Source organism: Neoarius graeffei, chromosome 6, assembly GCF_027579695.1.
Source record: "Neoarius graeffei isolate fNeoGra1 chromosome 6, fNeoGra1.pri, whole genome shotgun sequence".
NCBI classification, from domain to species: Eukaryota; Metazoa; Chordata; class Actinopteri; order Siluriformes; family Ariidae; genus Neoarius; species Neoarius graeffei.
In genome coordinates this window covers 79,426,815-79,441,885 of record NC_083574.1, presented here as the reverse complement: position 1 = coordinate 79,441,885, position 15,071 = coordinate 79,426,815, and the positions used below count along the sequence as shown (strand labels likewise).

The 15,071-nt window shown below is 43.0% G+C and overlaps 1 protein-coding gene across 9 annotated transcripts in view; it reads right to left on the bottom strand.

Annotated features, from left to right (window-relative positions):
- Positions 1–15,071, bottom strand: part of ppfia1 (PTPRF interacting protein alpha 1) — a 351,102-nt gene that overhangs the window by 100,554 nt on the left and 235,477 nt on the right. For all 9 annotated transcript variants that reach the window (XM_060924068.1, XM_060924063.1, XM_060924067.1 and 6 more), the window contains exon 10: positions 14,922–15,005. In XM_060924068.1, coding sequence (XP_060780051.1) covers positions 14,922–15,005 — 84 coding nt within the window. The remainder of the gene's footprint in view (positions 1–14,921; positions 15,006–15,071) is intronic.

Here is a 15,071-nt window from a genome sequence, read left to right as displayed (position 1 = left end):
ACATTTAAAATGCTCAAACTGATAAACTTGATTGTGTTTTTGGTAAAATATACACTTCTGAATTTCACGCTTCTAACACGCTCCAAAAAAAGTATGGATGGGGCATGTTTACCACCTTTTCTTTTAACACTCAGTAAGCTTTTGGGAACAGAGTAAACTAATTTTTTGAAGCTTTCAATGAGAAATCCTTTCCTATCGTCGCTTGATATATAGGACTTCAGTTGCTCAACAGCCGTGGTCTCCGCTGTCGTATTTTGCACTTCATCATGCACCACACATTTTCAATGGGAGGCAGGCAGGTCAGTTTAGCACCCGTACTCTTTTACTACAAAACCTGTATGTACCTTTCAGCATAAATGGGGCCTTCATAGATGTGCAAGTTACCTATGCCATGGCCACTAACACGCGCCAATTGTACACAGGCGTACAACGTTGGTTTTCGGCGTTACCCTTATGTGCAGCGACTTCTCTGGATTTTCAGATGTTGATTGTGAAATCCCTAAATTCCTTGCAGCTATACATTGAGAAACTTTGTTCTTGCCCCATGCAGTTTTTCACAAAGTGGTGAACTTCACCCCATCCTTGCTTGGAAACAACTGAGCCTTTCCAATTTCCAATTAGCCTGTTCCTCTGTAGAATGTTCCAAACAGATTTTTTTTTTTTGAGCATTCCATACCTTCCCAAGTCATTTGTTGTACCTGTCGTGACTTTTCTGGAATGTGTTGTAACCATCAAAGTCAGAATGAGTGCATATTTACAAAACACAAGTCAAAAGCAGTGCGAATGTAACCCATGTCATTTTCAGACGCTCCCTTAATTCTTTTATTGTGCTAAGAATTTCCTGATAGTCCCTAGAGCGTGCCATAGAATGTTTTGAATCAAACCAGATGCGGAAAACCAACTACGCTCAATCAGACACGATAGACCAACGAATGACTAAGAAGAAGTAGAAGTAGAAAAACAGAAAAGAAAGAAGAAAGTAGAACAAATAGAAAGAAAATAGATTCCCCCCATTTGATCCTCATCTTCAACGCCTTCCTTTTTTATCGACTTCCTTCCCTTCGGTGAGTCTCTAGCTCTAATGATATTCCCATATGTTTTTCTTAATATAACCAATTATTACAAATAGATTAAAACTCCCTGTTTTAATATAGATTTATGTCCTGCAATCAAGTCCCGAGATCGTCGTGAGCTTGATTTTCCTACCCGATATCCTGGTGAGCAAATTATTAACTTTGTAACTTATACTAATATGTTAAGCTAAGCTAGGTTATTGTAAACAGGTCCTGGTGAGCCTTATAAGCTTCCTACATGGTAAATTGGCATGACATAGTCTTAAAACCAGTCAGGATACTCTGAATGGACTTCGACCTTATGGTTTAGTAGGTTTTTGTGTATTTTAGGAATTTTGAGTGTCTTATATTTTCATCAGTATGGGTCAGTGACAGTTACGTTGCTGGACAGTTAGCTCTCTGGCTAGCATGGTTTCTAAGCAACAATGTCGGTCTAGCAAGACAGCAATCTCCGGTAGCTGACTTTACGGAGATGTGCCGTAAGAATGAGTTTATTTGTTGTTTTGTATGTTGCCGTAATGACAACAATAACATGGATAAGGAAAGGTTACTGTAGTGATTAAATGAAATGGAATTTAATAGTAATTGAATAGTCTGTATAATTCTGTGCAGACTGGTTTTTTCGTACCCCTGGAAACGTCCCCCGAATCACCTTCATCTTTACCTGGAACCCCTGGAGCCCTGATCTGCACTCCCCCCTGTCTTCCTCTGATTGAACTGTCCCCCATCAACGTCCACTGTCCCTGCTACTGTGGTAGGACTGAATCCGACGTCATCATTCCTTTTAATTTAAATTTTTTTTTTTTTTTTTGAGTGCACTCGTTTTATTTGGGTTTATTTTTTTTATTCAGTTGATTATTTTGAGATCTCATAGGGTTTTTTTCCCTATGAATATTTCTATGAATATCTAAGAATATTTTGTTATCATTCCTTGTTGAGCCCTTGTAATTACTACGTGGATAAATAGTGCCGGCACTTAGAAGGTATATTTTTATTGATATTTTTTTGTACGATACTCCTGGGTTACACCCCCATGGTACATTGTAGTGGATTTACATTGATATTTTTTTGTATGACATTCCTGGGTTACACCCCCGTGGTATATTGATATTGGTATTTTATTGGTGGTACTCTCTGGTTACATACACATACACACACATCAAACACTTGATCACAATCATTAGTTTAGTATTCCATGATAAGATAGTTTAAGTAGGCTTAGATATCAAATAGGACTAAAATATATTAAATATATTGAGTATCTTATCTATTTTTAATATATATATATCTAACATATATTTAATAGGATTTCAGTGATTTGCACAAAACTTAGCGTATTATTCTTCTGACTGACACTTTTACTATCCACGTTTCACACTGATAGATCTTACTTGCACCTTATTGCACTAAATATTATTTATTGTATAAATTTAATGACTTTCCCTTGAATGAACTAATTTATTGTGTGAATAAATATTTATTGTATTATTATTCTGACATCAGTGAGTGCTGTGTGTTGCTTGGGGTGAGTAATTGACTGTGGTCTAGCCATAACCTAAACCAGTCTCCTTAGAACCTAGAGTTGGAGTTAGACTGTTCCCGCACAAGCACAGGTGTTTCCCTCGTCGTGCGGGTTACAGAAAGTTGGCGAGCCAGCCAGGAGATTGGTTAACTAGTGTTTAAGACCACATACCACACCCCTTGACCACGCCTCATTAGGTTCTATTTACCTACTTGAAATAAGAGCTCACCATAGTCTAATATGGATCTTTGCAACCGTTATGGAGTACATGGGCAATGCTGCTTGGTAGTAGTAGGTGTAGATGAAATAAGCACTGAGGAAATGATAATTAGCTTCTTCGAACAAAATGGCAAGATTTCAAAGTGCATTAGAATTCCTGATGAGCCTGGTCAACCCAATGGTAGGGCACTGATAGTTTATGCTTCAGAAACCTCAATAACTAAGATCAACCCAGATACCCTTGGTCATATACCCAGTCCCAATGATCCAGCCATTTTATGGCATGTGAGAACAATTAGAGACATATGCCAAGAAGATTTAGGCAAAGAGCTAGCCCACCAGTACCTTGAAGAATTGAGTGCCATAGGTGGTAGTGCCACCTCGGGATATGCCAGCATCCTGGAAAGAGAGCTGAGGCGTATTCAGTCACAAGCTTCAGAGAAGACGCTCAGTGGTCCCTCCCCAAGATGTAGCCCAATGCCACACACTGAGAACGGCATGAATGTTGAAGCTGCTCATAGTATGGGCTCCCAATGCAATAGTCGGCCTCCTTCAGTCCTCCCTTCAAGTAATCACTCAACTGTACATAGTCCACTGAGCCTTGGCAGTGATGTTTTAAACCCTCCCAGTGTCCAGAGAGTCATTGTAGAGCATGTCATCAGGAATGATTCAGCACCCTTATACACAGGTCAGAGCAAAGTCCGAACCTTCTCAGGAAGACTTCCAAAGCCCAATGGCGAAGTAGATTATGATGCTTGGAAGAGTCAAGTCGAGCTGCTTCTGAGTGATGCCCATGTCACTGACTCACAGAAAGTGAGAAAGATTTTGGAGAGCTTGGTTGGCCCAGCTGCGGATATGGTCAAGCCACTTGGGATCACTTCAGTTCCCCACGCATATGTGAATCAGCTTGAATCGGCTTTCGGTGTGGTGGAAGATGGAGAAGAGTTGTTTGCCAAGTTCTTGAATGCAAGCCAAAATGCTGGAGAGAAGCCATCAGACTACCTGTTCAGACTTCAGACTCTTCTCACAAAGGTCGTTTCTAGAGGGGGAATCCTTCTTGAAGAGTCAGATAGACAGTTACTCAGGCAGTTTTGCAGAGGGTGCTGGGACCACTCCTTACTTATTGGACTCCAGCTAGAACAGAAAAAGAGCAATCCACCATCTTTTCCTGAGCTGCTTCTTTCGCTTAGGACCGAAGAAGACCGCCGTGCAGCCAAGATGGACAGGATGAAAAAACACATGGGAAGCACAAAAGCTATGGCACACGCTCACACAGTATATGGCCTACCCACCTGTTATAACAGCATTGACACACCTGTTGAAGAAAAGCATGATGATACAAAGAAATTGCTTAATGAGATATCAGAGCTGCGCAACCAGGTTGCCACTCTGTCCACCAGAGATAATGTGAGGCCACAGCCAAGCATGAGCCCAGCTGAAGCCAGCTGCATGATCACAAATGCCTCCATGCCTCGTCATGATACTCCTCGCTTCCCAAAGCCTTGGTTCTGTTTTAAATGTGGTGAAGATGGCCACATTGCTGCTCGCTGTTCGAGTGCCCCCAACCCTGTTCTGGTCCACCAGAAGAATGAGGAGCTGAAAAGAAAACGTGAAGCTCATAGAAGATTGCACACAGTTTCATCCATGCCTTTAAACGAGTCGCAGCTCCTGTTTCGGGACGTTCAGGAGCTCAGTGCCAGAATATGAGTCCCAAACCTCTCGATGCCATTGTAAGGAGGACACACCGAAAGGAAAATCACCATCAGTGTCAGAATGATCAGTTCCTCCCCCATGGACTCGTAGGGCCCCGATGCACTGCCTCTGTTTTTATTGAAGGAATAATGTGTGACTCCATCCTCGACACTGGCTCCCAAGTCACCACCATTTCAGAGACATTCTACATGAACAACTTGTCCTTCATCCCCATCCAGCCCATTCAAGCCTTGTTCCAGATAGAAGGTGCAGGTGGTCAACATGTCCCCTATAAAGGCTACATCCAAGCCCTCATCTCCTTTCCGGGCAACATTACTGGCGTCACTGAGCAGATCTCCTCTTTAGTCCTCATCGTTCCAGACTGTCACTTCAACACCCAGATTCCCCTGTTGGTTGGAACCAATGTCTTAGATAGATTATACAAAGAAGGTATGGAAAAGCATGGGCCAGAGTTCTTGCAAGGACCTGACCTTAATCGTGACTGTGTCCTGCTGTTCCAGCATGTTGCCTTGAGTCATCAGGAAGAGAATTCAGTCTGTAACATCAAGCTGCATGGGCGCCATTCCATCTCCATCCCCGCAGGAGGAAAAGTGTCCGTCTTTGGTGACGTCAGAATGACAAAGAACCCCTCACACTCCCTATGTGTGATTGAGTCCCCAGAATGGTCGTCATTACCAGGTGGTGTGTTTGTTGAGAGTGCCCTTCAAGAGATCCCACACAGATCTTCAAACAAGATTCCCATTGTCCTGAGGAATGTGACTGACCGGGATGTCATGCTGCGTCCAAGGCAAGTCATAGCTCAGTTGATGGCTGCACAGTATGTGATGCCTTCTGAACCACAACAGTTAACACCTGATGCTTCCCATTCTGAGAACAGATTAAAATTTGACCTTGAAGATTCCCCTATTCCAGAGGAGTGGAAGAGACGAGTCACAGAGAAGCTGAACAGCATGCCAGAGGTCTTTGCTGTCGATGACCTGTCCCATGGCCATACCTCTGCTGTCAAGCATCACATCCGCCTTCAAGACGACACTCCCTTCAGAGAAAGACCCAGGCCCATTCACCCCTCCGACAGAGAAGCTGTAAAGCAACACCTCAGAGAACTGCTAGATGCTGGGATCATCAGAGAGTCAGAGAGTCCATATGCATCACCCATTGTTGTTGTCAAGAAGAAAAATGGGAAGATTCGACTTTGCGTAGATTACAGGAAATTGAACATGCGAACAGTGAAAGATGCTTATGCTCTTCCCAACATCGAAGACACCTTCTCTGCACTCAGCGGTGCAAAATGGTTTTCTGTGATGGACCTGAAGTCGGGCTATTACCAAGTCGAGGTTGCAGAGGAAGACAAGCAAAAGACCGCATTTGTCTGCCCTCTAGGTTTCTGGGAGTTCAACCGGATGCCTCAAGGTGTGACAAATGCACCAAGTACCTTCCAGAGACTTATGGAGAAATGTGTCGGAGACTTGCACCTGAACGAAGTTTTAGTCTTTCTGGACGACCTTATTGTCTTTTCAGAGACATTAGAAGAGCATGAGGCCAGACTGATGAAAGTGTTGAATCGCCTTAAAGAATATGGTCTGAAATTGTCCCCAGACAAGTGCCACTTTTTTAAGACCTCTGTCAAATACCTTGGTCACATTGTTGATGCTGAAGGAGTCCATACAGATCCAAGTAAAGTTGCTGCATTAAAAGAATGGCCCCGTCCCACCAACAGAAAAGAGCTCAAATGCTTCTTAGGATTTGCTGGATATTACCGACGATTCGTGGAAGGATACTCTAAAATAGCAAAGCCACTAAATAGCCTAACAGCAGGATATGTGCCACCGAGGAAGAGAGGAAAGATTTACAAAAGAGAAAAGACAAAATCCCTCATTAATCCCACCCTGCCTTTTGGAGATGAATGGACGCGAGAATGTGAAGCTGCCTTCAGAACTCTGATAGATAAATTGACCTCAGCACCTATCCTGGCCTTTGCCAATCCCAACCTTCCCTATGTCCTCCATACTGATGCCAGCCGTGATGGTCTTGGGGCTGCTCTCTACCAAGAACAAGATGGAGAGCTCCGAGTCGTTGCTTATGCCAGCCGAGGGCTGTCCCGAAGTGAACAGAATTATCCTGTCCATAAGCAAGAGTATCTAGCTTTAAAGTGGGCCATCTGTGAGAAATTCCATGATTATCTTTATGGCACTGATTTTCAAGTTCTTACTGACAACAACCCATTAACGTATGTCTTGACATCTGCAAAGCTTGACGCAGCAGGCCATCGCTGGTTGGCTGCTTTGTCCACATACCGCTTCACCATCAAGTATAGAGCGGGGATCAGCAACCAAGATGCTGATGGGTTGTCCAGGAGACCGCAGAGTCCATCTGAAGAGGATGAAGAGTTCAGGGAAGAGAAAGCAAGGATCGAGGAGATGAAGCAACGGATCTTGAACGAAGATAGCAAGTTGATCTCTGGTGAAATGCTCTCTGCAGTATGCCAGCGCCACTCCATGATTGTCCCAGCTGACGGATGTTTGCTGCCAGAATCCCCCATCCTTGCTGAGTCCTTGGCTGTTGATGCGTCTGCCGTTCCAGATTACTTTGAGTCTTCAGGGCAAGGCACTATCCCCGGAATGACTCATAGTGACTGGTACCAGGCCCAAAGGGAAGACCCCTCCATCAGATGTGTGATTAGATTTGTCCAGAGCAAGCGGAAGCCTACCTTCAAAGATTTATCTTCTGAGTCATTGGAAACGAAGCTACTCCTTAGAGAATGGAAAAGGCTTGAGTTTCGAGATGGAGTACTGTTCCGTAGATGTCTGGATAGAGGCACTGAAGTCCATCAACTGGTTCTACCCACTAAACATCGGGCCAGAGCACTGCATGGTCTCCACGATGAACTTGGCCACCTTGGCGCTGAGCGTCTTCTCCACCTTGCCCGTGCTAGGTTTTACTGGCCGAAGATGTTCCAGTCTGTTGAGCTGAAGTGCCAGACGTGTGAGAGGTGTGTGAGACGGAAGGCGCATGCCCAGAATGCTGCTCCCATGGAAAGCATCCGAACTAGTTACCCCCTGGAACTTGTATGCATGGATTTCCTTAGTATTGAACCTGACAACAGAGACATCAGAAACATCCTTGTCATCACAGATCACTTTACAAAGTATGCCATTGCAGTTCCAACAAAAGATCAGAAAGCCAACACAGTTGCGAAAGCGTTATGGGACAACTTCATTGTGAATTATGGATTTCCAAGTCGTTTACTCAGTGACCAGGGAAGGGACTTTGAATCCCGCACCATAAAAGAACTATGCTCGCTCATTGGCACAGAGAAAGTGAGAACGACGCCATATCATCCACGCGGCAACCCCGTCGAAAGATTCAACAGAACGCTCCTAAGCATGCTTGGTACTCTGGAAGAAAAAGACAAATATCACTGGAGGGACTTTGTCAAGCCGTTAGTCCATGCATACAATTGCACCAGGAACGACACCACTGGATACTCACCATATGAGCTGATGTTTGGCAGGCAGCCGAGACTCCCCATTGATCTTCTCCTTGGTCTTCAGCCAAACCAAGATGGGTTCAAGTCGCACTCAGACTATGTGAAGGGCCTTCGTCAACGCCTGCAAGACAGTTATGCCCTCGCTTCGGAGAGCTCAAGGAAGATGGGCGAAAAGAACAAGGCAAGATTTGACAGCAAAGTCAGAGCAGCAGAACTCGTTGCTGGAGACAGAGTCCTTGTGAGGAACGTGAACCTTCGAGGAAAACACAAGCTCGCAGACAGGTGGGAGAGAGAAGTCCATGTTGTGGTGAAGAGAATAGGTGATGGTCCGGTCTATGTCATCAGACAGGAAAGGGGTGACACTCCGCACCGCACCCTCCACAGAGATCTCCTCCTGCCCTGTGGGTTCCTGCCTGTTGATGAGACTGGACCTGAACCTGAAGTCAATCTGCCGACAAGAAGGTTAAGATCCGGGATAAAGACAACTCAGCAGAACAGAAATGATGAATCCGTTGGTGGCAGCAGTGATGAACTCAGCAGTGATGAAGAAGAATGCTACCCATCACAACTCCCTCAGATCTCCACAAGGTCCTTCATCAAAATGGAAGGTGCCAGAGAAACAACACAGAACATCCCAGAACAGTATCCTCCAGAACCCTCCACCTCAGCTGGACTGAACCCGTGTCCAACCAAGGTCCATCAGTTCAAAAGCCCACTCAGCAATGTATTGCCCTTCACTGATCCTGTCATACACTCACCTGCAAGCGAACCTGTTAATGGGCCATCTCCACACACCAATGCCGTGCCACAGACTAGACCTTTTCAGAGAAACTCAGTTGATGAAGAAGAGACAGAGACTGTGCTACCCATGGATGCGATACCCCATGTTGAACCTGTTGACCTGCCAGAGAGAGAAGCCGCTGAAGTTCGAAGATCCACCAGAGAAAGACGTCCACCTGAAAGACTGTGTTACGGAGAACTGGGAAGACCCTTGGTGCTAGCTCTTGCCTCCTTCTTCGAAAGTCTAAGCAGAACTGTCTAAGTCCTCTAGAAGGCGCACTAAATAGTCTTAACACGCATGCAGAGACTCATGCGGTTTAGAGGGGGAGAATGTAACCCATGTCATTTTCAGACGCTCCCTTAATTCTTTTATTGTGCTAAGAATTTCCTGATAGTCCCTAGAGCGTGCCATAGAATGTTTTGAATCAAACCAGATGCGGAAAACCAACTACGCTCAATCAGACACGATAGACCAACGAATGACTAAGAAGAAGTAGAAGTAGAAAAACAGAAAAGAAAGAAGAAAGTAGAACAAATAGAAAGAAAATAGATTCCCCCCATTTGATCCTCATCTTCAACGCCTTCCTTTTTTATCGACTTCCTTCCCTTCGGTGAGTCTCTAGCTCTAATGATATTCCCATATGTTTTTCTTAATATAACCAATTATTACAAATAGATTAAAACTCCCTGTTTTAATATAGATTTATGTCCTGCAATCAAGTCCCGAGATCGTCGTGAGCTTGATTTTCCTACCCGATATCCTGGTGAGCAAATTATTAACTTTGTAACTTATACTAATATGTTAAGCTAAGCTAGGTTATTGTAAACAGGTCCTGGTGAGCCTTATAAGCTTCCTACATGGTAAATTGGCATGACATAGTCTTAAAACCAGTCAGGATACTCTGAATGGACTTCGACCTTATGGTTTAGTAGGTTTTTGTGTATTTTAGGAATTTTGAGTGTCTTATATTTTCATCAGTATGGGTCAGTGACAGTTACGTTGCTGGACAGTTAGCTCTCTGGCTAGCATGGTTTCTAAGCAACAATGTCGGTCTAGCAAGACAGCAATCTCCGGTAGCTGACTTTACGGAGATGTGCCGTAAGAATGAGTTTATTTGTTGTTTTGTATGTTGCCGTAATGACAACAATAACATGGATAAGGAAAGGTTACTGTAGTGATTAAATGAAATGGAATTTAATAGTAATTGAATAGTCTGTATAATTCTGTGCAGACTGGTTTTTTCGTACCCCTGGAAACGTCCCCCGAATCACCTTCATCTTTACCTGGAACCCCTGGAGCCCTGATCTGCACTCCCCCCTGTCTTCCTCTGATTGAACTGTCCCCCATCAACGTCCACTGTCCCTGCTACTGTGGTAGGACTGAATCCGACGTCATCATTCCTTTTAATTTAAATTTTTTTTTTTTTTTTTGAGTGCACTCGTTTTATTTGGGTTTATTTTTTTTATTCAGTTGATTATTTTGAGATCTCATAGGGTTTTTTTCCCTATGAATATTTCTATGAATATCTAAGAATATTTTGTTATCATTCCTTGTTGAGCCCTTGTAATTACTACGTGGATAAATAGTGCCGGCACTTAGAAGGTATATTTTTATTGATATTTTTTTGTACGATACTCCTGGGTTACACCCCCATGGTACATTGTAGTGGATTTACATTGATATTTTTTTGTATGACATTCCTGGGTTACACCCCCGTGGTATATTGATATTGGTATTTTATTGGTGGTACTCTCTGGTTACATACACATACACACACATCAAACACTTGATCACAATCATTAGTTTAGTATTCCATGATAAGATAGTTTAAGTAGGCTTAGATATCAAATAGGACTAAAATATATTAAATATATTGAGTATCTTATCTATTTTTAATATATATATATCTAACATATATTTAATAGGATTTCAGTGATTTGCACAAAACTTAGCGTATTATTCTTCTGACTGACACTTTTACTATCCACGTTTCACACTGATAGATCTTACTTGCACCTTATTGCACTAAATATTATTTATTGTATAAATTTAATGACTTTCCCTTGAATGAACTAATTTATTGTGTGAATAAATATTTATTGTATTATTATTCTGACATCAGTGAGTGCTGTGTGTTGCTTGGGGTGAGTAATTGACTGTGGTCTAGCCATAACCTAAACCAGTCTCCTTAGAACCTAGAGTTGGAGTTAGACTGTTCCCGCACAAGCACAGGTGTTTCCCTCGTCGTGCGGGTTACACGAACATTAAATAAAGTGGTGCTTGAAAGTTTGTGAACCCTTTACAGTTTTCTATATTTCTGCATAAATATGACTTAAAACAGCATCAGATTTTCACACAAGTCCTAAAAGTAGATAAAAAGAACCCAGTTAAACAAATGAGACTAAAATATTATACATGGTCATTTATTTATTGAGGAAAATGAGCCAATATCTGTGAGTGGCAAAAGTATGTGAACCTTTACAAATATTTTAAGTTCGTTTCTTAGACAAAGATATTTTTTAAGCTTGTTACCTCATTAACAGTTTCGGCGAGAATCTCCTGCCTTCTTCAGAAACAGTCACCAGATGTCGAGTGGTGACGTGCCTTATCAGCTGATGTTGCGTTACGGAGGCGTGAACGTCCCGCCCAATTTGACAGGTAGTTCACGCCTCCTGCTGTCAGGTCGCTCCTCCAGGACGGCACTCCAGGTGTGCGACAGTGCATACGCTCCCTCGTCCCGGTTCATCGTCCTCTGCGCCCGCTTGCGTATCTCCACTGCCTCTAAAATCCAACGCTGGAATCTATTTTCTTCAGCGCGAATGACTCTGGCCTCTTCCCAATTCATTATGTGATTTTGCCGTTTGCAGTGGTCTGAAATGGCTGATTTTAGGTTTTCTTGGTTTGCTTTTTCGGATCTTGTGAGTCTTCTTGTTGTTTCTTTTTCACATTCTATTTGGTGTTCTTTCCTGTGAGTGTGGAAGCATCTGCCCGTTTCACCAATATAGACTTTATTACATGAACGGCAAGGGATTTCATATATGACGTTGCATTTATTGTCCAGTTGTATTTTGTCTTTGGGGTGAACTAGCAGCTGTCGGAGGTTCTTGTATGGTTTGACCGGGGTGTTGATGTGGTATTTCCTCATGGATCGTTGGATGCGTTCTGTGACTCCTTTTATGTACGGTAGTGTGACAAAGCCCCGGTTTGTTTTTTCGGTGTTTTTTCTTGTTTGTTTATTTTCTTTTATTTGTGTCTGTAGTTTCCCTTTTCGTATTGCCCACGGTGGATATTGGCAGTTTTTTAATGCCTGTTGGATGTGTTGGTCCTCCTCCTGTCTGTCTTTCTCCTCCGTGATGCTCTGTGCTCGGTCGTATAGTGTTCTGATTACTGACATTTTGTGTGCGATGGGATGTTCAGATGTCCAGAGAAGATATTGGTCGGTGTGTGTAGGTTTTCTGTATGTTGTAATTCTAATGTTCCCTTCTTCTGTGTGGTGTATTTTTAAGTCCAAAAAAGCTATTGTCTTGTCCGTTTCCTCTTCGTGTGTGAATTTGATGTTGCCTGTCTTGTCTATGGAGTTTAAATGATCCGTGAGTTGTTGTGTGTGTCCTGTTTTGGTTATTTCGAGAATGTCATCAACATATCTTTTCCAGAAGATAGGTTTGCAGTCATCCGGTGCTGTTTCTATGGCTCGGGTTTCCAGATCCTCCATAAAAAAGTTACATAGAGTGGCAGATAGCGGAGCACCACTAAGACCCATAGTAGACAGTATAGGATCAGTTACCTACAACCTTTCCAAGACGCTGGCAGACATAATCAAACCACTCCTCGGACTTACGGAATACCACTGCAAAAACTCAAAACAGCTGGCGAAAGAATTAAAGGAAATCAAGATAAAAAAGGATGAAATGTTTGTATCGCATGACGTCATATCCCTCTTTACAAAAACACCGGTCACAAACACACTCAACATAGTAGAAAACCGGTTAAAAGCAGACAGAACCCTGAAAAAACGCACAAAACTTACAGCACAGGACATAACAAAACTGTTACATTTCATTTCCACTTCCACATATTTCCAATACAGAGGTACAATCTATAGACAAAAAGAGGGATTTGCAATGGGGGACCCGCTATCTGCCACTCTATGTAACTTTTTTATGGAGGATCTGGAAACCCGAGCCATAGAAACAGCACCGGATGACTGCAAACCTATCTTCTGGAAAAGATATGTTGATGACATTCTCGAAATAACCAAAACAGGCCACACACAACAACTCACGGATCATTTAAACTCCATAGACAAGACAGGCAACATCAAATTCACACACGAAGAGGAAACGGACAAGACAATAGCATTTTTGGACTTAAAAATACACCACACAGAAGAAGGGAACATTAGAATTACAACATACAGAAAACCTACACACACCGACCAATATCTTCTCTGGACATCTGAACATCCCATCGCACACAAAATGTCAGTAATCAGAACACTATACGACCGAGCACAGAGCATCACGGAGGAGAAAGACAGACAGGAGGAGGAACAACACATCCAACAGGCATTAAAAAACTGCCAATATCCACCGTGGGCAATTCGGAAAGGGAAATTACAGACACAAATAAAAGAAAATAAACAAACAAGAAAAAACACCGAAAAAACAAACCGGGGCTTTGTCACACTACCGTACATAAAAGGAGTCACAGAACGCATCCAACGATCCATGAGGAAATACCACATCAACACCCCGGTCAAACCATACAAGAACCTCCGACAGCTGCTAGTTCACCCCAAAGACAAAATACAACTGGACAATAAATGCAACGTCATATATGAAATTCCTTGCCGTTCATGTAATAAAGTCTATATTGGTGAAACGGGCAGATGCTTCCACACTCGCAGGAAAGAACACCAAATAGAATGTGAAAAAGAAACAACAAGAAGACTCACAAGATCCGAAAAAGCAAACCAAGAAAACCTAAAATCAGCCATTTCAGACCACTGCAAATGGCAAAATCACATAATGAATTGGGAAGAGGCCAGAGTCATTCGCGCTGAAGAAAATAGATTCCAGCGTTGGATTTTAGAGGCAGTGGAGATACGTAAGCGGGCGCAGAGGACCATGAACCGGGACGAGGGAGCGTATGCACTGTCGCACACCTGGAGTGCCGTCCTGGAGGAGCGACCTGACAGCAGGAGGCGTGAACTACCTGTCAAATTGGGCGGGACGTTCACGCCTCCGTAACGCAACATCAGCTGATAAGGCACGTCACCACTCGACATCTGGTGACTGTTTCTGAAGAAGGCGGGAGATTCTCGCCGAAACTGTTAACAAGGTAACAAGCTTAAAAAATATCCTTGTCTAAGAAACGAACTTAAAATATTTGTAATAGTTAAACAATGAACATCCACTACGTATGTGAACCTTTGCTTTCAGTATCTGGCGTGACCCCTTTGTGCAGCAATAACTGCAACTAAACGTTTCCGGTAACTGTTGATCAGTCCTGCAGAAACGGAGAAAATTCTAAAGGGTTCACAAACTTTCAAGCACCACTGTATCTTGTCCTTATACTGTATTCAACTGAATATAGGTCAAAAAGGATTTGCAAGTCACTGCATTCTGGTTTTATGTATATATGTTTTACACAGCATCCCAACTTTGGGGCCGCCATTTTTCCAGTGTACTTCTCCGACACATTTGTCATCTCTGCCCCGTGCCATGAGCAGCAAATGAGAAGGGCGCATGAACTAGTCAGGGGTATAATCAACACACAAAAAAAACCCCGACCATTTAGTTACTCATCATACTTATTCCCCTCAAAATGTCTTCGTCCAATCAGAGGATAAATTCAAAGGAACGAAGGCACAAAGAGTTAAAACCTAAAATCTCCTCTGATATCATGACTATTCCTCAGTATCTGCTTACAGCTTCTCGTTTCTAAAAAGGTTGACAAAATGCCACAAAACACGGCAAGACGGATGTCAGGAACAGAAACGGCCATTGTTTTATGTAGAACTGGTCAGGGCATCAGTCAGTCAACACTGTACTTGTTCACGATGGGGGAAAAAAAATAAGTAAATTCTAATCATCTGTGTCCAGCTTACGAACTTTAACCTCTCACCCTGAGCAGTTCCTGGTTTTTCTCTTCCAGCTGAGCCTCCATCTGTCGCAGGCGCTCCTCCACGTTGCCATGCCTTTCCTCAGCCTGAAGAAGAGGAAACCGGTCATCACGATGGGTAAAATTCAATTTCGGCACTTTGTTGTAACAGCA